Below are 27,986 nucleotides of genomic sequence, written 5' to 3' on the forward strand. Positions count from 1 at the left end.
GAAACCTGTATTTTTAGGGTTGCATTTTCTAGGATATGTCTTTTATGATGTGTTAAGACTGAAATGCTTTGAGCATACTTTGCAAAATACCGTAGTCCTGGTTTGTGCTGTGTTCAAAGATGGTTTTGTGATAAAATTTTCCGGTCGTATCTGATGCAGTGAATGCTGGCAGAGAGGTTTCACAGCTGAAAGCTGGGAAAGGGAGCTGAGGGAATTACAGAGCCTAGTTGTAGCAGAATGAATTGCTTTCACACTGACAACAACGGTGTTTCTGACTGGGCAGCTAGCGTTCAGGGGGGAGGAACACAGAATTTATTTGCCTGTGTCCATCCAGAATAGCAAGATCCAAATGTACATTATATAGGGCATTTATCATAGAAGGGAATGCCAGTTTCTTAAAACGCAAGCGGAGTGAATGAAAAGATGGCGCTTTTACTGCTCAAAGGCTGTGAGGCTGAGAGCTGACTGAGGGATTTTTAAGTTCAATGGAATAGCTCTACTTCAGTGTATTTGGAGCATCAGGCCAGCCTCTTGTATTTCAAAGTGGCCCTGTCTAGTTTCTCATGGATTCTACAGGCCCTATGTTAGGAACATACAATTTGTAATTTATCACCTTTCCATGGTGGTGTTTGGTGAACAACTTGAGTGAAAGTTCCCCAAACATACAGGTCACAAAAAGTTCTGTGGCTTGGTTTTGTTTGCCTTTTTTATTTCCTCTTAGGAAATCCTCAGATTCGTCCTTTTGATTTGTCATTGCAGCTGCAGTGCTACTCCTCTACTTTCAGCTGTGGAAAAAACGTCTTAATTGTGCCTTTCCTCACAGTCACTTAATACTCATCTCTCTTTCGAGAGCAGGGATGTCCAGCCACTGCACCGGAGAGGCGCACAACGTGTGTTGCTGCAGCGTGGTGTCGCATGCTTCCTCATCAGTGACTCGGTAGGTAATTGCAAAGGACTGATCCTCTCATCAGAAGTTCAGAGCAAGAATGGAAGTGAGTGGAATGCCAGCCAGTGTGGGGTCATTGCCACAGGACTCACAAAATACTACCTTCTGCAAATACACCCACACAAATATAAGAGCACGTTGTGGCAGCAGAATTCAATGCAAGCTAAAGCATGACATCTTGAGCAAAGAAATCCCTTCCAAGGGTCAGAGCATTTTTGCTTGTCTTGTTGCCTTTTGTGGGGGAGAATGCAAAACAAGGGATATACAGTGGAACTGAGGCCATACTTTTTTTATGTCTGTGCTCAGCAGCTGGTGTAATGGGTGTTGAAGTTTTGATGCTTTCTTGAGAAAAAGAATTTATCAAAGAATTACAGTGATTGTTTTGATATGTTCTATTTCCAAGCTCATTTATCCTCCCTTCCCTGCTCAAACAGTGCCTTCCCCTCTATCCCATTACATCACATGTACTGTGAATAGGTGCGGGTAGAGAAATGAAGAATAAGAGAGTATCCTTTGAGTTATTCAGAATGTTTTCTGTGCTTAGTAAAAATAAACTTCATTGTCATCACTTACATGCTTACAAGTATTCACAACAAAAAGGTTTCTAAGACCTGCAAAAAAAAAATCATAAATGATTGGAAGGGAGCCATCTTCAGTCATAACGCTATTGCAAGCAGTGCATAAACCACATCCTCAGAAGCTGCAAACACCCTAAACCGGTGATTTGTTTCTGTTATCTTAGCAACAGCAAGTATGAACAGCAGGATGTGTGCTCACTGTACATGCTCATTATTTCTCATGGTGACTCCGTAACAAACCGTTTGTTGTTCATAACCTTTCACCTCTTTCGAACTCTGATTGTTCTGATAAAAAAGGAAAATACTCAAAAAACCCCAACAAAACAACAAAAGAAGGTATATGCCCATACAACTGGGCACTTCACAGAAGTTTCTCTTAATTATTTGTGGTCCTCGTTGTCATAATTTCACTGTTTCCATAGCATTTAAAAATAGAAATGAAAACAAGTCTCTGTCTCACATATCCCTTCCCAGCCCATAGGATAAATAGCTTGAGTCATCTATAGGGTGTGTGCGTGGCTGGGGGAGTGGTGCTTTTGTGTAAAAAGAAATGGCTGAGAACAAGAAGATGAAAAAAGCCTGAGGAGGCAGATGCCTGTGATAATTCGAAGTTGACTTTGCAGCTCACGTTCCACTTGAGTACAACACATACCAGCCTTGGTGCAACAGCAGCAGCTTCTGTATCTTCACAGCAAATCCTTACTGATACTTCATAAACCAGCAGAACTTTGAAAGAGCTGAAAAAGTTTGGTGTTTCCATTTTGTTGAATATGGAATTCCCCCTCTTCTAAGAAAATTAAAACTCTTCCCTAGCTGTGTCATCTTCTGTTGAAGGTCTGCACATCTGCAGCCTCGTTTCCTGCTTTTCTTTTCGCCCTTGAAGGGGCCACTGCTGAGAAACATTGGCCCAGCTAAGACTGCCTGCACTCTGCTTCTACAGTCTTTTACGTTTGCTGGAGAAAGAAAAATACAAACAATGCACATTAAATCCCTAGAGACATATTGTCCGGTTGCGTAGAGAAAGATAAAACACTGAACTGAGAAGGGGTGTTATGAAGATCATACAGTGAGAAGTGGATGCTCCTTCACATACACCAGGTGTGGACACAGCCTTTGATGGAAGTCCCAGCTCACCCATGTGAGGAGCTGTTACCTGCAGCAAACATGGCATGGGTTTGTCTTCATTTTCTCAACTCTCCAGAGACAGACGCATGAGCAGAGAAAGAAAAGGGATCTGGAAGATTTTCCAGCAGTTTAGGAAACATTTTCATCAGAACTATTCCCATTCATGAGCATTGTTATTTTTAAAAAGATTGTGGCACCTCCAGAAGTAATCTGGGATTTTGGAATGAACTAAAGCCAGGTCTTTGGTGTGTAAAGAATGTTGTGGAAAAAGAAGCAGGATGGAGGAGATGTGGGGCAGGGTTCCTCATTGACAGAACACGGGAACAAGGCGCAACACACCATGCGGAAAGAGAAGGTGATATACAGGTATTTGTACATCACAAGCCCTTGAACTTGAAGTAATGGAAGGGGGGACGCCTCAGGAGGATGGAAACAGAGCAGGGGAGTATTACCATCAAGCTGACTGCTGGAAAAAGTGCCTTGGCCAAGACAGGTTTGTCTTTGCAGATTAGTATGAACTGGAAAAGAGAAACAGCATGAGGAGCAACACAATGTCCATTTTGAATCCTAACAATGGGAGGAGGAAGAATCTTAGGTGGGATTACGAGGCTGGGATGAACTATATTAGCATTTTTAAAAACCTATGATAACCTAATATTTTTCTTTGTTGGTTTTGGTTTTTGGTAGGTTGTTTTTTGTTTTATTTTTACCTATGTTTTAGGGGGTTGTTGTGCAGTTCTCAGTGGGTTTGGTTTTTTTCTGGTTATGATCCTGACCACTAAGAGCAGCTTTATTTCAGCTGTGTGAAATAGCACATACCACATACCTTTAAGGAGCTAGCAGTGAACTTGAGTGCACTTACAGGGACATGTGTAGTAAATAATGAAGGAATTATATTTAAAAGATGGGAGTAGGCATCCAGGCCTCTACACTTTAGACAGAAATAAAATGAAGAAAGCTATTTACAATTAAAACAAACAAACAAAAAGCAACAACAACAACAAAACAAACAAAACAAAACAAAAAAACCCCAACAACTTCCTTATGATTGGTGAATATTCTGTGTAATGATTTAAAAGGCTTAACATTTTCCAGTGTGAAAACCCCCTTACATTTCAAAATGAAGCGGGTTTTTTGAATAGTTTTAGGTAAGACGACTTGCTTCTTAACCTAGATGAAATTCAGCTACAAGTAAGAGGACACATAATATCACTAAAAATTGAAGCTTCATTGTGATTGCCAGCTCTCCATCCGTAAGCATTCATTCACTTGAAAACCAGCATTCCTTAGAAAGAAAGTAGGTGCATGCCAGTTGTGTGAGCCAGCAAAGAAAGGAAGATTCGCTACATGACAACGACACTATTTTCCACCTCTAATTGCATCCCACATTTCTGTGTGTAGGTCGTAACTGAAATTAAATCTGGTATCAAGATCTACCTGGGGTGCTCACCAGGAGGTGAGATGCTTCTCCTTGTTATGAGCTACTATCCATGATAAATAAACCAGTAACACTACCAGGACCAGGGTATTTGTGAAGTTGGACACCAACAAGTAGGGATTAACAACCACATTGAAAATAATGAGCCTTGACAGATCTAGGGTTAAATACTTTAAAATTAGATCCTGCTGAAAGCTGAATCTTGTCGCTTAGCAACGGCTGCATGGGATGCTGCTGTCGCTCAGTAGATGCTTCTCTGGGGAGTTAAGATTATGCTCACAGAAAATGGGTTATGATTGGGTCAAGGTGACATCATGCAGCACGGCAGCATCATTTTTTAAGGTAGCGTAGAATATGATCGCACTCAAGTTAATGCCCAGAATTGTCTCCTTAAATCCCCAAGTGGCTACACATCTTCTCTGTTGAAATTACTGAGCTTTATCTACACCTCACCTGCCCCATGGAAGGGCTCGCAGGCTGCACGAAGCAGCAGTCATTTTGCCCAGCACACCATCATCAGAACTCAACAGGTGGAGTTTTAATCTTTCCAAATTACAAGAGCCAAAAGACAAATCAGAATGCCTGTAATTTGTGGAGGTGTGACTGTGCATTCAGAGCATGGAAACCTCCACCAAGCAGCTCAGAAAACATGCTTATGAGAGAGAATACAATGTACCCTTACTGAAAATAACTGAAAATGTAGTTTGCTGAGTTTATTTTAGCATCTAAAACAACTGGGAAAACTAAGATACCAAGTTAATTAAATAAGAAAAAAAAGCCTTCAAGGCACAAAATCTATTTTTAAAAGTGATGCTGTGTAAAGGTTGATACAGGCACCTACAGAGATTTTTCTGAACATCTGCCCAACAGCAAAGCGCATGAACACATCAAGCGGTTCCAAGGTTGGCCTGGTAGGGACCAACCTGCATTTCTAGACATGAAAATACCCAAGTGCTTAACTGCTGCCAGGGTCTTTGGAACGGATACAGAAATAGGTATACAGTCCAATCCTATATGCTGCCTATTAGGGCTTGGAAAGTCAAGGTACTATGGAAACGGAGATTATAGCAACCAGCATAAAAATAATGCTCAGTACACGTACCTGGTTTTAGGAAACTGGATGTCATTCTCTGAACAGTGAAAAAGCACAGACAAGTAAGTGTTTGAGGGTAGTCATTCTGATGACTCAAATGAAGTTTGACAATGGCAAATGTAGCATCTCCTACCAAGACATGGGGCAAAGACACCTTTGATCTGTCCCCACTGTCTTAAACAAACAAGCAAAAAACCCCAAACCACCCTGTAGATGACTGCAAAATGAGCTGAATGGCAACATGCATTGATGAAATACATGTCATGGTTGACAAATCTTGTCCTTCTTCCTTTAGTTGGATGGGCTGTGCCAAAAAGGAGTTCCTGGTGAGCAGGAAGGTCACCAGGAGAGATCACGAAGAATCAGGATCAAGACAAATCTCATTATTTCAAGTTCCAGGTCACAAACTACCAGCTTTTTCTGCCAACTGCAGCCTCAGCATTTGGCAGCGATGGAGGAGAACAAAGACATGGACATACTAGTTGATAACAGGATTAGTCAACTCCGTGTGACCAGGTAAAGGCCATGGACATAGCAGGCCAGAGTGGTGCTGCAAGCCAGGGAATACTAAGACCAGGTTACAAAAAGCACCAGCACTCTAGAAGAGTGTCTATAGCTCTTCTCATGCACGTGCCAGCAGGGTGAATTAAAATGAGAATTGATGTACAAAGGAATGAAGATCATGTCTTCCAAACAGAAACCAAATAATCTTGGTTTGTTTAATAAGTCAAGAGCCTAATAAGGGAAACAATTGCTTTTGTACTGATGCAATAGGAAAACAAACACTCTGATGTTTAACGAAGAGCTGTTTAAACTAATACTGGCAGAGGGTAGTTAATAATCTTAGGTTAGCTATAAATAGTTTGTAACTGTAAGAGCAGGTACCTTTCAGCAGAGCCTTCTGGAAGAAAAGGGAAAACAAGAATACCCAGCTGATCTGAAGACTGAAGATTGGAGCAGAGGTGATTGGGCTTTGACAGGTCAGGTGCAAGGACAATCCTTGTGGGTAAAAACAGGGAAGAGAGTTTCTATGTCCAAGTAAGCTGGGAAAGTTGACAATAACACTGCTGGGCTGATATTCACACATGATTACCTCTAAGCACACCAGATGTTCACAGCTACGTGTATTTACTCAGACTATTCAAACTAAGAACACTTACAGGTATCTGGAAGCTCAAGATCTGTGAAAGTATAACCATATTCCGTATCAAATTTAGACAGCCATTGTTTCTAAATTATCTATTAAGTATTTCCTCCACAAACGTCCTTAAAATGCAGCTGGTATAAGTGGGTAATTACCTCAGTTAATGCTTTATTCTGAGAGTTGTGGCTCCATACAGAGGGTAATTTCCAGCAAAGTTGTAACAGAGGAAAACACTCTTGGGAAATTTAGCAATGAACTCCAGGCTCTCTTAGCATAATATAGTGAATAACAATTAGACATCATTAACATATGATACATAGCTGTGATTTTGTCCAAACTAATTAGAGCAGTTGTTCTTTTATCAGTCTATTAAGATGAACACTAAATCAAAGATATTAATAGTGCATATATATTCTGTAATTTGTGATTTAAATTGTTTTTTATATGGTGATGAAAGAGAGTCTTTGTTAAAAACCTACCGGATCACTTCAAGTATTGCAGAAGGAACAGATGCATTTCCATCAGATCCTACAGAGGAAACAACTCAGTGATACTACTAGGTTAAAAAATAAGAATAGAAGAGGTGTACCCATGTCTGCTTTTAAAAGAGAGAAGCATAATGTCCCATTTTGTGTCCCCCTCTGGTACTTCTGCCTCTCAGGCAGTGGAAGGTCTTCTGTATAAATGGATAGTTTATGTTTGTTTCCTTAATGAAAGTAAAACGAGTAAAGGGAAGATACCATGCATCTCTCCACAAGCTGCCCCACTGTGCAAGTGTTCAAGGCCAGCCTGGACGGGGCTTTAAGCTCTGCTGCCCTTCTATTAGTTCCTCGAGTTCCAGGTTAAAGGGTAAAATCTTGGCCTTAATAAGACACTTTTCAAATATTACCTGGATGAACTTGACTATAAGCAAATCCTGCTGTGGACTGAGAACGCATTTAACAGATGACTTCCACACACATGCAACTGTCTTAACTAACCTACAATGAATTGCATATTTAGCTTTTTACACTAGCCCAGTCTCATGGATGAGGTTTAAATGGGAAGATGGGGCCCTTGGAACAAGGGTCTGTAGATAAAGAGAGCACACAGCGCTTTCTGTTTGCAATGCTGTTTATTTTAGAAAAGCCCCTTTGATCATCAGAATGAAAAATGTGGGCAGAAAAAGTCACAAATGTTATAAAACAAAGTTTATTCTGCAATATTTTGTCATAATGAATTGCATCTCTTTGGTAAAAATAAAATTTATAAACATTTGAATTAACAGAGATTAGCATACAAAAAACTAAACTTCTGTAAATCGTCTTTAAAACGGGTAAAGGACTAAACCGGAGGAAAAAGGGTTAGAATTGGTCACATACTGGCAAATTTATTCTAAACAAACCCAAGGACATTGCTTATGCTACATTAGAAACAAGCTAACAGGAACAGTTTAAAAACAACTCTGGTTCTTTTGATCAGAAAGCATTCTTACAATTCACTCTTAAATAAATAATAGTTACAATGACTTGGCAATTATAAAATGTTTTGTATCACTATATGGCAGTAACATAATACTTATAATTATGCACTTTTAGTTTGAGGAAATGTACATTTATAAAACAAGACTTGATAATGGCACTGGCAGTTAGGTGTGAAGAATGTGCTTTAAGATATAATGGCAGGTGCAACATTTAAAATACTCTACCTTTTCTTTTCAATAAATATTTTGACTACACCATTATTAATGTGGATGAGTGTACTTTGCTTTCGCCAGAGCTTGTACTTACTTTTCAGGCTGATGAAAAGTTGCAAACCATACAACTTCCATTTTACAGCTGCATTTCAAAACGTTTGATGCGACTTTTGCAAAAGCAGTAATTTAGTATGGGAATCTGAAAGGCAGATACAGGTTTATATTGTATTCACATCAGATTCATCCTCAACAGAGCAGCCTCCCTTGTACATGAGTCTCATACACTTCTTCACTGCATTTAAAGAATTGAACGTGGTTCGTTAATACTTTGCTTGCCAAAATATATCAGAGTCAACCATTGGCATGAACACCTTACATATGTCACTAAAAAGAAAAACCCAAACCCAACAATCAAAATAGCTTTAAATTATACTCCATTTATACTATATACACCAGGGTCTGTAACTGAGGTGGCAAACAAACCCAAACCCAATGCTAGGTATGGAAGCAAAAGGAAGGGTAGCTGTTCTCCCACTACCGAGAGGGATGCTCCACAACCAAGCAGGTGGCCTTTGCCTGCCAAAAATGTGCAGGCAGAGGTGTGGAACAAGGTCAGGGGCACTTATGGGCTCCCTTCTCCTTCAGGAGGAGAAAGGGAAGATAGCAAAGCATGAGCCCTGCCGCACTCCTGTGCCCCAGGGAAAGGCTGTGATTGCTTCCCCCCTTCCACAATTCCAGTTCTCCCAGGCTGAAAGCTGTAAGGACGGAGGCAGCTTTCATTGCTAACTTCAGATTAGTACGGTTTTATTGCTCGTTGCATATGGTAATTAAATGCATTGTTAGCACCCAACCCCATCCCTTCAGAAACACTGAAACACTGAAGTTCTTATCACCAACGTCAGGGTTAACACCAGCACAGCCATGCTCCTAGTATTAGCCTTCTCAAGTTTTGTCTGAGGCAAAAAAGCAATTCAGAACCAAACCACAGAGCTGACCATGACCACTTCCAGAGTACCTGGGACCTTGATCCAGCTTTCACTGGAAGCTGCAGAAAAGCTGCGATCACCTTCAGTGGGAGCCAGGCAGCACCCCCTTTCAACAGCATACTACTGAAATCATGGCACCGAGCAAAATCCCAGCCTGCTAACAGTATTTCTGTGTAGCTGGATCCTTATTTTCACATAGACACAAACTCTGCCCTTTGCAGTTTTCCATCCAAGTACAAAAGCAATCCATGAGCAAAAAGCAATTCCACCAAGCGTTCATACCTTCACATCTCAAAATCCTCAGAACGACTGCACTGGGGCTTAGTTTACCTTTAAATAGCGAGTTTTCCTCCTCCTATCCATCAGTAACACATCCAGTATCAGATCTAATTGGCTAATGCACCACTTGTGATATCCAGAAGACATACACATCTGCACACGTTGCCCTGTCACAGCTGTAAGCTAATGGGTGTTCACACAAAGAGGAATGCAGCAGAGTATTTTTCTTCCCTTTCAAGAGCTCATTCTTAAAACTGAAGTATTTTGGGGAAAAAACACCCGAAACAACACTTTTTTTTTTTTCCTAGTGTTTGTGCTTTCAAAAGAAAAAATAACATTGGCTTTAAATTCCAAAACACAAAGAACCTCAAATATTTCAGGCTTGATCCAACAGCCACTGAGTCAGTAGGAGCACCACTGTTGTCTTCAAGAGGCCCTGGAAGGCCCTCAGAGCAACAGATCTTCAGCAGCATGGCTGTGTTCATGTTTAAAGTACGCAGTTTATGGCAGTATTCATGAAGAGACTAACAAATAAGGTGAAAACACCCAAAACCCAACACACAAAAGAACCACACTGGTCTAAGAAAGGCCTCCAAATAGCCAGAAAAATACCCTGTTAGGGAAAGGTTAGCTGCTGGCTGAATCCAGCACCGTTTTCAACAACCAAAACAGTGGAACACTGGTTTCCTAGGTGGCTCTGCTCCTAATTTTCAATCAGTTTACCCAACATCTGCTCAAGCGATAGCTTCACATGTTATCAATATTCTTGATGGCACATCATGCTATCTTTCAGGAACAGGAAAGATGACCTCGATAGCTGTATACAATTCTGCAACGTACTTAAGGCATCCTTATACGCACAGTACTGTTAAAACCACTCCAACAGAACTGCTTACCCATTTTGAACAGAAAATTGAAAGAAGAAAGTCCTCATCTACAGGAAGCTGTACGCAATCAGCACTGATCTTCAAAGAACACTAAAAATTGGAAAAAGAGCAAAAAGAAGTCCACCAGACAACTAAAACATTTTTGGCTGAAGGATGCCTGGGAACTCTAAAGAGATTCTCTTATTGCAAAAATGAATTGTGAAGGAATATCTTCCCAAAACAGAGAGGTCCTCCTGAGCGACAATGCACATCCAAAGGATGAAACCTTGCCTCTTAGATGCCCGTATGTGGCAGGAGGCTGATGGGGTTCACACAGCACAAGGCACAGTGATCAGGAAATAAAAGGTATGGACAGCCCATGTGACAGAAACAACAAGAATGGAGGAGGGAGGAAAGGGCAAAAACCCCAAAAGTAATTCATGGGTCACTGATCCAAAAGGAAGCTGTTCCATTTTGTCTTGGATAAGGGGTAAAATATTCCCTTTTAAGCAGCTGTTCACCGCTTAGCCCCTAAAGCCTGCACCTTGTCCACGTTGTCACCACCAACTGTGGGGTCCTTCTCCCCTCTACCCCATGAATCCAAATAGGGGAGCAGAAGGGTAGGTGTTGCTGGACTATGCAGCTACTACATAGTTACCAACAGCAGTGGTCATACAAGGACAACATCAAACTTGGCAAGTGGCAGCTTTCACTGTTGGCTACATCCAAGGTGCGCATATGCATGCATGCATCTGCATGAAAAGGACACATGCAACCCCTCAAAAAGGCAATTTGTCTTAACACGGAAAAACCAAACAAACCCCAACCTGTTTTCTTTCAGGAATCTGACCTGCACACAGCAGATCTGAGGGAAGGAGGACAAAGAAGGAAACTGTGGGTGGTACCCACCTCACTACCCCTTACTCACACTCTTCCAGGGGGTAACTTTGCCTCCTGCTGACAGCAGCTCCTGGAGTGCTCCAGGTTTTCAGCCAGTGTCAGGTGGGCTGAAAATTGCAGCCATTTGGATTTGCTTCACCAGCATTCCAACCAGGACCTGTCTCAGAAGAGTGAAGAGAGGATGGGTGGGAGGAGGCAACCAGAGCCAGGACCCCTATTTTTTAAACCCCTTTCTTTTTTCTCCTCCTTTTTAATCCTTTACGTGGAAGTCAGAGCCCTTAGACAGGGCAAAACTCCCCTCTGTGGATGAGGCCAACAGAGCTGTAAATATGATCCACAATGTGCATCTGAACAAACGTATCTCTGGGGAAAAGAAAGTAAAACCAACTAAAAGCGATCATTAAGAAGTATGCTTTCAGGTTTTCACAAGTCATGCACCTCTTCTACTTGGAGAAGATTAAATAACTTTTCTTTTTAGGCAGTGATTTAAAAATAAATGGCTAAATTATAGTTAGCGCCAAAAATAAAAAAGCAATGAGTCCTCTTATGGCTTTGATCTCCCTTGTGAAGGGTAAAAGTAGAAGAGTATTGCCACAATTAAAAAAAATATATGTATATATTCAACACTGACAAACATACTATTTCTTCCTTTGCTTGTGACAGTGGGTCTTTGCAGTACTTATTAACGAACTCAAGCACGTTTGGATGCCAGCAAGGTGGAGCAGAGACCCTGCTGCTTCTTTCAACTCTTCATCAATTTCTTGACATAACTCCTTGAGTGCTTTGTTGCTAGGCTGACTTTCCTCAGAGGTATCTACACAAGGTTGGGATGCATAGCCACTGTCTCCAAGAGGATCATCTTCATAGTCAACGTCTGTATCCACTTCGCTGTGAAATCCTTCGCTGCCATCACTTCCATCATGGCTGGTCTCGGAGATAAATTCATACACCTCGTCAAGGGAGGACAAGGAAGACACGCTGGACCTAGATGCGCAGCGCTGGGAGCCCATGCTGCTGGCACTGTAGTTGTGATCCTCTTTTGGATCAATATTGGTGGCTGCAGAATCATTTCCCTGCAAATTTATGGAACTGGGAGCATTGAACGCGCTGCCGTAACTCCTCTTCTTAGGTGTCTTCAGAGGCTGAGGTTTCTCACCTGTCAAAAACAAGACTCATCAGTAAGCAAATACTCCACTGAGAGCACCTGCAAAATCGTAGAATAGTTTGGGTTCCAGGGGACCTTAAAGCTCCTCTTTTCCAATGCCCTGCCTTGGGCAGGGACACCTTCCACTAGACCAGGTTGCTCCAAGCCCTGTCCAACCTGGCCTTGAATATTGCCAGGGATGGGGCAGCCACAGCTTCTCTGGGCACCCTGTGCCAGCGCCTCAGCACCCTCACAGGGAAGAACTTCTTCCTTATATCTAACCTAAATCTCCCCTGTTAAAGTTTAAACCTATCACCTCTTGTCTTGTCGCTACAGTCCCTGATGAAGAGACCCTCTCCAGCATCCTTGAAAGCCCCCTTCAGATATTGGTAGGCTGCTATGAGCACACTGGCTGGCTGAATGTGAGCTGAATGTGAGCATTTAAGAGTTATAATATCTTGTGCTCATTTACTGTTATCCATGAAGAACAACGGTCTTCAGCTAATCACAATTAAGAGCTGGAGAGACAGAGAAGTTAACTAAGAAACTGCTTCCCATCTAGCACAAAGAGGGCAGGAGAAGAACTTTGCTGAAAAAAAGCCCAAAATGAAATGCAGGGGGAGAGAAGGTGGTTCTGTAAAACTCTAATAAGAGAAAGAATAATCAACCCAGAATTGCTTCTCAAACAGACCATACTTGTTTCCTGCAACATTTAGCTTCTGGGTATAAAAGAAAAACACAGTAAAATAGCTTATGCTTACAGTCCAACATCCCTTGTTGAATGGAAGTATTTAACAGCATCATTGCAGTAGCAGCATCAATATCAGATTCTGTGAAAGAGAAGCAGCAAAACATTAGATCTTTGGTAAGCCTGACAAAATGAGGCCCCTAGAACATATAAAGAATAAATAGCTATATATACTGGCCAACAATAAAGGGCAGGGCTGGGAGAACGTACGAATTCAGACAGAGCATGACACTCGTACAGTGCAATACCATTATAGAACAGCCTCACATCTTATCTGTGATACTCAAATGCTGAATTCTCACACTGCACTTACCAAAGCTGAAGCCAAGAATCATTAATTAGGCATTCATATGATGATGCTGTTGCTATACTTACCAACAAGTGGCTTTTTGTTGGTACCGATTGAGAGAGAAAGATTATGCATATGGCACAGAAAAGCATCTCAGCAGCTTCTTACCCTGGTTATGTGAATATGCAAGGCTGAGAACGAACGTGCCCATTAATGCAACGCTAATTCAGCACACATTCATCTAACAAGTCAGATGGAAGAAATCGAGAGCACAAGCAAGGAAGGGGGCACTGAACTACTTCATCTAGAAAGCACGGGGATCTAAATAATACATAGGCACTTCAAAAGGTTTAGGTGAACTGCAGCACTTTTAGCTATGGTAACAGGCATTGCTGAGGAACACCATCCTTTGCCACCCAGATTGCTTGTATCTCAAAAAGGGTACCTTAAGGATATTACGACAGAGTGACATTTCTAACTAGAATCAGGTGAAAAGGAAAAGAAACAAGCACACCTTTCTCTCTCATTTCAGGACACACTCATGCACTTAAAAAAAAAAAATCCAAGGTCTTCCTTCCTTGACATCCAGCTATGGATCACAGAATCCCAGACTGGTTTGGGTTGGAAAGGACCTTAAAGCTCATCCAGTTCCAGTGCCCTGCCACAGGCAGGGACACCTTCCACTAGACCAGCTTGCTCCAAGCCCCATCCAACCTGGCCTTGAACACTGCCAGGGATGGGGCAGCCACAGCTTCTCTGGGCACCCTGTGCCAGCGCCTCAGCACCCTCACAGGAAAGAATTTCTTCCTAATGTCTCATCTCAATCTCCCCTCTGTCAGGTTAAAGCCATTCCCCCTTGTCCTGTCCCTACAGGCCCTTGTCAAAAGCCCCTCTCCAGATTTCTTGTCAGTCCCTTTAGGCTCTGGAAGCAGAGCAGAGGTGCTCCAGCCCTCAGAACATCTCCGTGGGCTCCTCTGGACTTGCTTGAGCAGGTCTGTGTCCCTCCAGGAGAAATACACATGGTACAGTAACCAGGAAAAAGGGGAGCAATGAGACAGTGAGCTCTCACAAGAGCCTTGGTGTCTCAGAGCAAAACACTATGTCCAAGGTGTACATAAGTGCGTATTTCTCCCTTGTTTTCACTCTCTCTCATTTTAAAACCAGCATACTTTAAGGTCTATCCTATTGCACTCACAAGGCTGGGTTTTTTCCTGTTTTGTCAATACTGTTTCTGGCAATAGAGCCCCTGTATTTCCAACTCATAAGTATCCTCCTGACAAAAAGAAATTAAAACACAAGCATGAAAAGTTACTTTCCTCCACCACTACCATAACCGGAAAGTGAAATATTCCTATTCCTTACTTGCTATCACATTTGGTTTTCACATCTGATGTTGGTATGTAAGCACCACCTTGTTAAAATAACAAGCAACCAGAGGCATTAATGCGACACAGAATTACTACCTGCAGAGAACATTTCTGCATTTTAGTATCCCCAAAGAATGAGGAAAGACACTTCTGCAGTGACTCCTCAGCAGTACTCTGCATCACTGTTAATGTGCTTTGGCTGCATTTCTGACTGTTCTCAACAGAGCAGTATTTCCCAAACTTGTGTCTCCCCGGCAGAATGGCTGAGGAACCACCTTATTCCAAGGAATTCTTTCATTTGCACAGCAGCAGCCCTATGGGACCCCAGGAACATTAATGGCTTGCCTCCAAAGCCAGGGAGATGCTGAACAGGTTCACCCAGCTGAAGAAGTTAAATGAGAGCAGATATATGTCATGATTTTGGCACCTGCAGTGTAGCAAATTGGAATGGTTAGCATCAGACTGGCAATCTCCAAACCTGTCAGAGGACACACCAGCAAAATCATTAAGAGGAGGGGGATTTCTTGTATTCCCTAATAAGTCATTATCCCATTCTGCTCCAGGCTTGTCAGGCCACACCTGGAATACTGTTGAGTTTTGGTCCCTGCTATACCATATAAAAAGATGTGGACAGACTGGAGAGGGTCCAGAGAAAGGCCACAAGGATGACGAGAGGACTGGAAAGCCACGTGAGGACAGGCTGAGAGAGCTGGGTTTGTTCAGCCTGTACAAGAGAAGGCTCAGGGCAATCCTCATCACCATGTGCCAGTATTTAAAGGCTGGCTACGAAGAAGATGGAGACTCCCTTTTTGCAAGGAGTTACATAGAAAAAACCAGAGGGGATGGGCACAAGTTACTCCTGGGGAGATTCCAATTGAATACAACAGGAAAATTTTTCACAGCCATTGGAATGGTCTCCCCAGGGAAGTGCATGGCCAATCAGCCATTGCAATGGTCTCCCCAGGGAAGTGGTGAATTTCCCAACGCTGGACACTTCTCAGATTTGGCTGGATAGGGCGCTAGAACATCTGATCTAGGTCATGCTTTGCCTGGAAAGGTTGGACCAGATGTTCCTTGAAGTTCTTTCCAACCTGGAATTGTATGATTCTGTGATTCTAATCCCTGGGAATCCCAGACCTAGCAGCTCTACAGAAGCCAGCCAGCCAAGGATGCTTCCTTGCCACCTGGGTACCACCATAAAACCTCTGTCTGGATGCATGGTAATTATCATCTGTGGACCAGGCAGCTGCTTGGTCTCTAAAAATACTTGGCTTTGCTGCCTAACCAATGGTTCTGGATTGAGGCCAAAAACTAAAAACAACCTTGCTAGCCTACTGTGCTAGCAAAAGCAGAGCGCTGGATGTCTGCTATGCTGCCCAAGTCCTTCTTCATCAGGGGCCTTTCATTAACCCTTTGAAAGAGCTTTAACAACACTCCTCTATGACAAATTAACTTATGCTCACTTTTTCTTGGAATCAGCCCTTTAAAAACTGAGCACAATTCACAGCACTTTAAAAAAACCTTAGTATTATTTTAGACAAGGACAAGCTTTCAATGTATTAAGCTTTACTAGCGAGGCACAAGACCTGGGCTGAATAGGCTTCTTCAAAAGAAAAGCTGTGATTCCCAGCATGCTGACTAGCATAGGTACCTGGTACCAAAGCCCACTAAAACGTCCTAAGATAAAGCTTTCTTAAAGGTACATATGGGAAAATGAAGTAACCATTTCCTGTCCAAGAGCTGTTGCTGCTTCCATTTGCGTTTGACTGCCAATGAAAAACAGATTTCCATCTTAAATTCACTTTCTGGTTTTTAAATCTGAATCTGGCTGGCTGTTTTTCCTCATGAAAAGCAAAAGTAGAAACCCCTAGGCCAAAACTATGGCCAAGTTCTTGACTCTAATGCTCATTAAAACCTGACAGAGTTCCTGCCATGGCTAGAAGAGATTACTCATCCATAGTAATATACTGAGCATGACTTGGTCAGATTCAATCTTTCTCCACCAATTTTTGGTGACTACGGTTAAACTAACATATATATAACATAAAAGCTTTTGGATGTGGACATGACTTGGTTTCTCCTGCACCTACTTCATTACTAAAACAGGAAACACAGAGCGTTACAAACTCAGTTGAGGGGCAGTACTGCATGCAGCCTACAGTATCAAGACCTGTATTTGGAATATATATATATTAAACCCATCCTATTCTTCTCTCCCAAGAGTTAAAATGAACATTTTACAATTTTTAAGGTGACACCTTCAACTAAACAGACAACATGAGCCTATTCTGCTATCTGGGTTAATATCCAGAACTCAGGTCTTCCTACTTAGTTACACTGGCAATGACACCAGCTTGTGCCCATCTTCTTGGCAAGGGAGTGAAAAGGACCACACAGCTGTGAAATACCCATCTGAACTATACTCATTATTCCCATCATGCTCTCCCACCCAGTTGTATCAAAGAAACAATTTTAAGGGACTTTCCTGTGGCCACATCCCACCAGTTTCATACATTAAAAGTTGCTGCTTTTTGTTCTTGGTAACCAATAGAACTAGGTAGAGATGTGTAGCTTTCAGACTTGTTTTCCACTGAAATATTCATTCTTTAAGCAGGTTGTATTTGGGAGCGATGGGCCTGCTAAATACCTTGTTGGCAGAATAAGACAGCTCCTACTACATGTTGAAATTCATCTTAGGGGTTTAAACTTAACACACAGGTGGCTAATATAAGAAGCATGCATTCTACTACATTAGAATCTAGCAGACCCTTCAGAGCAGGTCCATACACAACATGAGCTGGGCTTCAGCACACACTTGTGACTAAAGCCAGGGGAGCAAAGCAAATGAAAATGAAATGTTTACCTTTGAGAGATCGGCCGTGATTCTGCTGAAGGACTGAAGTTAGGTAGTGAGGGGACACTGACCTACTGAAGAGAAATGCAACAGGTCAAAGCCGAGCCCTGATCAGCCAAATGATTTCTACGAAGTACAGTAGTCACAATAATATGATCATAGAGAGGTAAACACAAAACCAACCCAATCACCACAGTTTGGTGGGCAAGCAGTTTCTATTGCCCTTAGTAGATGGCCTGACACATTGGCTGATGGTTTATGGAGCACTATGAGCTATCAGCAGCATTTGGAAAATACCTCCAACCACACACACTAAGCAAAAGCCTGGTGGGCAAGAGACACTAACTTCGACAGAGTTTATGTACCTGCCTAAAGACTGGATTTTAAACAGTGATTTTTACTAAGTAAAACCTCCATGTGAACAAGACATTAGCTTATGCAGCGATGCTTAGAGCCCAGAAGCAACAGAATAGTTAATATATATAATATAATATATATAATAAATATAATATATATAATATATATATAATAATAATTGTGTCCATCTGCTCTTTGAAATGGTAGTGGGAGATTAACAAAAACAAAAGGTAGTGTCATGCAAAAAGCTGGGGAAGAGCCAAAAAACCCCTTCAAACCAAGATATCTGCTCATTTTTAAGTTATCTGAAGCAGGGCTGCTTTGGTGATGCTGTCTGCTTTGTTGTGTTAGGAGATCAGCTTTGTGCCTGGCGAAGTACCACTTAATACCTTACAGAATAAAGAGCAAGTTAAAACTTTCACATGGTTTTCTGCTGCACATCCAGTCCTAATTATTCAGTTCATTATAAATACAGTAGCAAACATTTAGAAACAAATACAACAGAAATAGTCCACAACTTGTAACACCGCGTGAAACACAGCAATGTGCATCTTTTACAGCATTGCTGGGAGAATTCAAAGGGTAATGGGCAGAATTTTCAAGCCCAACCTGTAACAGCAAGCTCACGGGATTAATGGGGTGATTTCTATCATTAAGGTGTGTTCACCTTTCATATGTATCATATTTAGGCAGGTCTATTTTCCAAAATAAGGCACAGCCACAAATCTCCTCCAAAAAACCACAAAGCTGCTAAATGCTTCCTGGTTTTTTTTCAGCATTAATTAAAACCCGAACGGTGACTTCATTTTTCTAAAATACATTTATTTAACTAAAATCTTCATTTTTTAAGTTGAATTTTGTATGAAATATTTTTCACCGGTTGCTGGCTGCTGCTGTGGCTGCACACATCTCAACACCCCTGAGATCAGCTACTCCACACAGCTGTTAATGAGGGCCGCCCAACTTGCCATCATGCTATCCAAACTCAGCTGGCCATTGGTAACAGCTCCAAAGGTTGGCATAGTGCAGGAGGAAAAGAAATGAAGCAAGGTGGCTTGGGATACATCATCTGAGCTATGGAAGGAGCTCTGGCAGCCCAGCAGCCTGCCTGGCACCGGTAACCAAAGCCACTGAAAAGGAGAGTCGCATTTAAGCATCTCCCAGTGTGGCAACTAAAGGGACAAAGATCCAGCGCAGCTGAACATGAATATGTGCAAAACTTGCGTTTTCTTGAAGGAGTGCAAAGGGGACAGATCCAAAAATGGGGAAAAAAAATTAAAATAATAATAATAAAAAAATAAAAGCCACAAGGAAAGCAATGGGCGCACCCCACCATGGCTGGCTTTGCAGCCTGCAGGTAGATTGTACAAAGAGATGCTAAACATCTTCACCCCTTTTTCTGATCTCAGATCCTCCAAGAATCATATCCACACAGACCTTTCTTAGAGCAAATTAATGCTTAGTATTAAGGCAAGCTATGCATATGCATAAGGTATTAGGAAGATGAGGACCTTGCCTGTCCCCAGAGCCAAGGGATATAATACATGTAGTATTAGAAACAGAACACAGGGGCCTTGCATTGACTTGTTGAACAAGCTGTGTGGAAATAAAATGCATCAGTGAAGCCAATCACCCGTGGTCCTACATATTTCAGTGTAACTAGACACAGATTCCGGTTTTGGAAAGCTTCTACTCAAAGTAACACCTTTCCTTTTACCCTACAATCCTACTGACTGATAGGCATAGTCCCCCCAACACACTGTAAAGTAATTATGAACACTACACGCAGCCCTCCCACAACAAGTCACAGTCGAATTCCAGCATCAGCCTGTAGATGAATTCGGACAGCCCTTCCAGCCTCTCTCCAGCTGCAACTCTGGGCTTCCTCTTTCTCTTTTCACACACAAGGCAGCCCCTTGAGGGCCCCTCCCCAAAATTAGTCCAGAATTTAAATCTAATCCAAGGATTTTTGAACGTGGAAGGGAAAAAGATAAATCTGTTTTCCTGAAAGTCATACAAACGGTTGTATTATTATTATAAAGAAAATAAACCAGCTTTCATTAGGAAAAAGTTTAGTATCTTAAAATGCTGGGTTTACTTTGTTGTCCTTCTAAATAAAAGCACTGCAGTGGGAATTTTGCCATGTGGCTTCATTAGGACCAGGATTTCCTTGTAATTGTGATAGTTGGCAAGTGGGACTAGTCCTTCAGTGAAGGAAAAAAAGGGTACCGGAAACAACAGCTTCAAATTGAAGTCCTGATCTTGCAAGTACCTCAGCATTTGGGTAACATCTCTCCTTCCCTACACCTAATCTCAGTATGTTGCCTTTCTACAAGCAATAACTTCAGTGCCTGTATCATTGGACTAATCTTGGAGAGGCTGAGGCTCTGAATGACCTGCCCTGCCGTAAGCTGCCTGTCCTGATCCTCTCTCTGCTCCTCTGTCTGGACAGACAGCATTCCAGAGGTCCCTTCCCATCTGTATTGTTCTTTAAATCTCAAAGTTTTACCATGTTAACATAGACACAGCGTTAACAAAGCTTTCAAGGACCAAAATCTTCACTCAAGTTGCACCAAAAACCAGAAGTTCATGCCCTTACAGAGAAACATTAAAGCCTGTAAAAGCATTATCATCTGGAGTCCAATTACAGTAGTTTCAATAATCTTTGTTCCCATAGAAAGCCTTACAATACCACCAGCCATCTCTTACTTTCCAATTTCACTATTTCTTAATTCTTAAGCACTTCAGGGTTATTTTAGTAATGCTCTCATTCCTGCTGAAAACAGGATACTTCTGCTTGGCTCTTTCAAACCCAACATGACCCATTACAGCTCAAGACGGCTGGAAGGTCAGAGACCACTGTTTCATCTTGTAGGTTACAAGCCCAACTGGAAAAGCCCACGCCACACAAATCTTCAGCTACTGCCAGACAGATAAGGGTTGCACTGGGGTGCCAGCTCCTGGGGTCAGTGACCTGTTGGACCCTTATAAATCTCTGCTCAATGTTATCAGTTTTACATCCTGCTCCAGTGATCCCAGGTCCTCCTGTTTAAGGAAACTCCTCGCAATAAAGTTAAGGCATAGGGCAATGTTCAGAGACCGTAATTATCTCTTATCTCACCCAAATTCTTTGCTAAACTAGATAAACCGGCCACATGCCTACCTAAGAACTGAGCTCACCACCAGCAATGCATTCCTGTCTGCTTTCTGTCCTCTTCTTCCTCTCCATCCCACCCCATAGGCTGACCCAGCTGCAGTTCCTCTTCCTCTACTCAGGATGTTCACTTCAAATTCTCCAGAATCTATTGCCTAATCTTAAAATGTGTCGGATGAGGAAGTCTTGCAGGCTTCACTTCTGAGTATGTTTATGGTAAAGGCTGTTCTTCCCACCCCTGCTGCAAAATGCTTTTAACGGCCTCCAAGAAAAAAACACCTTTCTCAGACCAACCTCTCTAAGCACTTCAGATTGTAGAAAAGTTGTTTTCCACAACAGTATATAATATATACATTTTATATCCAGATGAGTGACTTAAAGGAGAAAGACCCACACTTCCTTCCAAGCTAGCAGCACCAGGCACCCTAGATCGGTCCTGGTGAACTATGTTTGAGGGAGGATTTTGCTCCAGTTCCTGCGACAGCCTGCCCTCCAGAGATACAGGAACACCAGTAAGCACCCACCACAGCCCTGACCTCCTTCTCTTAAACTCTCCCACAGTTATGAAGGTGACTTGGACACGAACCCCAGATCTGCTACCTGGGAAGCCTGAGCTCATTACATCTCCTCAGCTCTTCTAGCCAGCCTCACCTAAACCCCACTCAAATTCTTCTCCTGGGTAGTAGCCGGTAACACCACACCAAGATCTCCATGGGCATTTCCTCTGTATGGTAACCACACACCTTACTCGGGTGAGAAAATTCACCTACCTCGGTGGTGATGCTGGCGGTGTGTAAAATGCAAGCGCTGAGGGAAAAGGCTGCTTTTTCAGTGCTTGGACAAGATTAGGTTTATATTCCGGGTCAACGCACCATAACGACCCTTTTCCATTCACCTGCAAGAAAGAAATACTGCAAATCAGAAGAGCCAGGGGCCAGGCTGTTACAGTCGTTTCTAATGTAACATTCCCAAGAGGCAATGATGTCGGCATCCAGCACTGTACAGATGATGTGCATCATCCTCAGGCAGCTCCATTGCCTGCATGGGAAGGGGACGCTTCCTGTGTGGGCATGTGCTCCCAAGACCCTCATTGTATGGTACGGAAGCACCCGTCTTGCAGCGTGGGATAGCAGCTCCAAAGCTCCATTCCCTTTCGTATTTGTCCGCTGAAAGCTGTAAACCTTATTTTAACACTTGGTAAATACAGCTGTGAGTTTAAGGGTCTGTCCAGGCATCAGTGAATTGATCAGCAGGCTTTCAATTAAGATGTTTCTAAGGAACCAAAGCACCCTTCCCTTTACTTACATATGTACACATACTCATTTAACTTTACACAATCCGGTAACAGCATCTTGCCAAACGCCTGGCTAAAAACCCAATTAATGTATTTTGATGCAAGCACCACTGTGCTAGTTATTCTTGCTATTAAATTTGATATACCAATAGTTAAGCACCATTTTATGGATAGTCAATGAATTAAGACTAAAAAGGACCCACAGAGCACGTAAATCCATAGTCCTATTAAGTCACAGGGCTTTTCCTGAAAAGAGGAAATACTTTGCTATACATAGTGAAAAATCAAACCAGGGAGAGCTCCAGCTGAGAAAGAGACAATTTTAGTTGAAGTTTCTGCCTTTCATAAAGATCTCCCAGCTGCAGCATCTCTCAGTTATTTATTTTTTTAACCTGAATCTTTCTTAATACCCATCTTTTCATGCTAAAACTGAACACAGGCTGCAAGATACCTATCAAGAAGCTTACCTTTAATTAAACAGCCATGGTGGCTGGCAGGACGATTTAGGCAGCTAGGTACTAATAGGGGGTATCCTCCCAAATGGCTCCATCCATCATCTCAATGACAGACTAACATCCTTTATCCCTTTCCCACACCCTTTCCCCAACAACCCAACCCCTAATGTTGGGGGTTGCTCTTTTCCTCCCTTTGGTAGCTTTGAGGCTACCACAGGTTTTATCTGCCAGTTCAGGCAAGCACTTCCACTTGACACCTAATGCTGTTCAGCTGGGCCTGCAGCCAGAATGGAGTTAGTTTCCCTCTTTCATCTTCCCAGCCAGGTACTCCCACCACCAGTTTGCTGCCCTGACAACACAACACAAGGATTTTGGGTGGGTATTGCAACAGCAAGGTGAAGCCAGACAGACAGTCCAGTGCAAGAGGCAATAAACAGGGTGACGTCTTCTTTGAGTAGTCAGACTGGGTTAAGTATACTGCTTTGGGAAGTTAGATTGGGTTAAGCATAATGTGAAATCACACTTTCACCCACCATTATTTGCACTAAAAGCAGACATTAAACAAAAGAGCTGGTGATGCCCATGGGGCTGCTGGTATGCACCGTCTCACTCACATTTGCTGCCTTAGCAAAGATGCACAGTGGCAATCCATCACAGGTCTTCCTAGTGTCACACTTCAGGGGAAAGCCATGCACAGCTGGAGCTGGAAGTCCCACAGAACACAGGTACATCCAGCTTGAAAACAAACCAGAGGTCTAACCACAGCAACAAAACAGACTCTACCATTTCTCCTACCAAAGACCAAGTCTACTATGACCTAAAATGCTAAACTGCAGTGGAGGTTACCATTTCACATCAACAGTGGGGCACCTATTGAAGCACCCAGCTTCAGACCCACACAGCGGTTGTGATTCCATCAGGTATGGGCTGTTCTCACCAACTGCTTCCACTTGAACTGGGTGCTGGAAAATACTGTGTGTATGCATGGAGGTCTGTCGTATATCCACCAAGAGGTTTATCAGATCATAGACATCATTCTCCTATCTCTACAGGCTTATAGATGGGACCTGCTCATTGCCTGAATACCTGAACAGCCACACAGGTTGTCTAGCACCATGTCTTGTCAAAAAAAAGACATACCTACCAAGAAAAGAAAGGGAGATCAGTTGAAGATACTCAAGCCCTGTCTCCTCCAGCCACCTGGAGGAAACAGTGGCAGGGCCACATCCATATGGGCAGCAGCATGCCAAATTGCTGCTTGAAGCGGATGCTGCTCCTGCCTCCCAGCACCTTTTCTCCCCAGTGGTATTGATTAATAAAAAAATCCCCAAACCCACAATTGTAAAATCAAACCTAGCAAAGAGCAGGGAGGCTCCTCAGGGCTTCCTACTCCAAACCACTTTTCACTTCAAGTCTGCATATCAGACACTGCTCCTCCAAAAAGAGCAATGTCCCCCTGCAGACCTCCCCCCCAATCCCAAGGTTACGTGACCGTGCTTCAAATGCATTAGCTGTATCTTCTGAGGATTGCTCAGAATCACAGTCACATCAAATTGAGCTCCACGTCTTCAGGGGCACCAAGGCCACAGCAGATATACTGGAAGGCAAGCAGGTGTCCCAGGCACTGGCTCCAGCATCATCTCCTTGCTGTTCATCAGCTCCAGCTCCCAGCCACTATTACCTGAGAATCACTGGAAATCTTCTGTTGGGATGACTGCAGGCATGAGCTCAACTGTAACTCTAGTAAGAAAGGGTATTTCAGCTCTATCAACTGGGGTAAACTTTGAGAAACCACTTAGGTACAGCAGCATCACAACATGTGCTTACAGAAAGGGCAGTGTGTATTTTAGCAGAGATGTGACATACATACATTCTGTTTCCAAAGCATGAGAAGTTCCTCCTCTTGACTGCAGTGCTGTCTCATAAGGGAGAGTCCACTCGACTAGGTTGCCCAGAACCACATCCAGCCTGGCCTTGAATGTCTCCAGGGATGGCGCATCCAGCACCTCTCTGGGCAAAATATTTCATAGCCAGTGGCTAGCAACAATACCCATGGAGGCATCATAAAGCATCCTCATCCTGCCCTGGGATGTGGGGTATAGACCCTCCCCTCCTGTCAGACACAGTCTTTGAATACAAGAACCCAGATTCATTTGAAAGGCTTTAAAGCTCCTCTCACCCAAAATAAACCATGCTCCTCTGACACAACGTGCCATGGGCCTCCCCGCTTACCCAGGTGCTTGGGATAAAAGCTGACTCATACTCCCTTTGAAACACAATTAAGATGCCATTAACAAAATAAAAAATGGAAGAATATACAAAATTATCCTGCCCTTTGAGCAAAGCACCTGGAGGCATGGCTGTAACCATGGCTAGCACACGTTACAGGCAACACCATCTGCAAAACAAGCTTGAAGCTACCGCTGCTTGCTCCAAAGTGACAACGGAGGGAGGTCTGAGCGTTCCCATCATCTCCCGTGGAGTCTACATGTATTGCTGTGCCCCAAAGACTTGTTTTGCAGGAAGAATTTGGAGCAGTACTCTCATCTGGTCCTTTCCAAAGCAGGGCAGAGGATAAAGACTTAACCACTGTTGGCTGGATGTGGGGAAGCTTCAGTAAACTTTCAGGGGGGGCTTTTTGCAGTGGGTGTGCAGTTTCTGTTGTTAAGAGTTAGAGCTGCAGAGTGTCTGGAGCCCTGGGAAAATGCTGACAGAGCACATCAGCCATCACCTTACTGGTAGTGATGGTAGCTATTCTGCATTGTGCTTTTCCTACTAGAGATGTCGGATCCAGCAGCAAGCCATCCTCTGAGCCCAGCAATACTGGTGAGGTTGGGAGGGTGAGTAGAAGACCAGGCAGTCTCAAGCTCCTCCAACCACCTGCCAAGACATGAGGTTTTGATGGTAACTCGTAAACCTTGAGTGTTTCTAGGCTGGAAAGAGTTGAGCTTTAACTGGCAGGTTCACAGACAGCAGGAACTCGTACACAAATATTGAACATTTTCCTTGCTTTCCTTAATTCTTCTGAAACTCTTGTCTTCCTTCCTAGATGGAGCCACACAGACCCTTAATGGCACTTTTGCCACCTGTGTTGGCTGCTCAGATCCACATCCTTCACACATGCACAGCCTGCAGCTACTCCAATACAGCAGCTGCATCCACATTAAAAGCCCATCCCAACATCCAGCAGGACTTGGCTACGGGAGAGTTACTGAACTTGCCATACAGCAGCAAAAAGTCCTTTTTCCCAAGCAAAGCTGCTGCTTGGGAAAACAACACCCTAACAATTTAATGTAGGAGCAGGGATACTGAAAATCAAAGAATCATAGATGGTTTGGAAGGGGCCTTAAAGCTCATCCAGTTCCAACCCCCTGCCACAGGCAGGGACACCTTCCACTAGACCAGGTTGCTCCAAGCTCCGTCCAACCTGGCCTTGAAGACTGTCAAGAATGGGGCATCTAGTCCTGCCAGTACAAGGCAATCCTTCCCAATGCCCACTCAGACCCAGGACCTCTATCTGCAGCGACAGGCTTGTCAAGCACACCAGGCATTGCACACAGTTCTGATAACAAGCCTGTTACCACTCAGGCTGACCTCCAAGCAGACGTGTCCGGGATTTGTTTGTTGACTTCTGGTATGTGGTTTGTTGGTTTATTTAAGTCAGAGCCAGCTCTTTGAGAAATGGGATGGGAAATGAGAGACGGAAAAGGAAGTCACCAGTAAAATTGTATTGGTCAGAAGAAGAAAGAACTTGTACAGGGAAGAGTATCCTTGAATTTAAGGAGTGAAGCTTGTGTCTGCACCACGCAGAGACACACGCTGTTGTGTTATGACAGAGGTTAAAGCAATACAGTACATTTAATGCAAGAATTAAGATTGTTATTGTGGTAAGTGTAAAGGAAGATCACAAATGAAAGAGTTTAATATTCAAGGCAGCCTTTACATTGAGGAACACTCAGCCACGCTCATGCAGTGTGCCTGCAAGCAAGAGTGCCTTGCAGAAGGCCACATCTGCACCCAAATGGGCATCACCAATGCTTCCCTGCTTGGCATCCCACAATCTCTTCTGCTTGCTAGTGCAATTGTAGCCATGGCTGTGCTGGAAAAGCATGGAAGGAAGACCACACACTGATATTTAAGCATTGAAAAATAGAGAGAGCACGAGTTTAAGAAGCTTCAGCAAAAACACATCCCAAGATGCCTGAAATTTAAGGCAGGGTATTGCAAGCTAACAGAATTATAAGTGAAAACAGGGTCCTTTGCAACAGCATGTTAGCCAGTTTTAGAAAGTATGACCACTGCTAGCTCTACCCAGGCCAGCACTACCTACAAAACCCAAGTGACTTCTGTCATCCTGTGATTTGTCAGAAGTGCCATTTCCAAACCATCTCCAGCTGCAAATAAAGCGTTACAGGACATGGAGGGGGAAAAAACAAATCAAACCAAACCAAAAGTCCTGAAGAACAGAGTCTTCTCCATGCCCCCTGAATTTCAGACCTGACCCACCTCCCTCCCGCTAGGTCTCACCTTGCCATGGCCTCTCTCCACCTTTCGGAAACACTTGTTCAAGGAGAGGTTGTGTCGGACCGAGTTCTTCCAGCCGGTGGGTGCCGTGGCGAAGTAGGGGAAGCGCTCCAGGATCCAGCTGTAGATCTCTTTGACTGGCAAGCTCTTGTTGGGAGAATGCTCGATTGCCATGTAAATGAGAAGGCTGAAAGAGTAGGGGGGTTTGGAAGTGGAGGATTTCTTTTCAGGGTTCTGGTAGCAGGACGGTGAGAAGGATGGCACGCTGTCACCCTCAATGTCATATAAAGGACTAACGATCGGAAGACCCTCGCTCCCGAGGCTGAAGTTTGTTAGCAGGTTAGTACTTTCATGCAGCCAGTTCAAGTTTGTGAGCTCGTCGTCTGCTGAATCTCTGTCCACCACAGTGGCCTTTGGCCTGCCGGCATCACCTGCATCAGGCAAGCTTCCCATGCCATGACACTGCCGTAATCCTGCAGCTCTTTCTGCTCCGGGTGTTTCAGCTTTCTTATCCGGAGTCATTCCAGTGACTGGACCCATTTAGCTTTATTGGTCTGCAACAAAAGAGATGGTCAGAAATCAATGCAAACCTTCAAAACTACATTCCGTGGAAGCCCACCAAACCCAAATGCAGGGCTGTACCATAGAATCACAGAGAGTTTGGGTTGGAAAGGACCTTAAAGCTCATTCAGTTCCAATCCCCTGTCACGGGCAGGGACACCTTCCACCAGACCAGGTTGCTCCAAGCCCCGTCCAACCTGGCCTTGAAC

At 43.3% G+C, this 27,986-nt stretch overlaps 1 protein-coding gene across 1 annotated transcript; it reads right to left on the bottom strand.

Annotated features, from left to right (window-relative positions):
* Positions 1-11,721: 11,721 nt before the first annotated feature.
* FOXN2 (forkhead box N2) lies at positions 11,722-27,756 on the bottom strand (the record flags this gene model as incomplete). The annotated part of the gene is given in 6 exon segments (XM_080615352.1): positions 11,722-11,755; positions 11,757-12,186; positions 12,936-13,004; positions 17,442-17,506; positions 21,714-21,838; positions 27,220-27,756. Coding segments are annotated over 6 exon segments (1,260 nt in total).
* Positions 27,757-27,986: the final 230 nt, after the last annotated feature.

Source organism: Psittacula echo (assembly GCF_963264785.1).
Source record: "Psittacula echo genome assembly, chromosome: 4".
NCBI classification, from domain to species: domain Eukaryota; kingdom Metazoa; phylum Chordata; class Aves; order Psittaciformes; family Psittacidae; genus Psittacula; species Psittacula echo.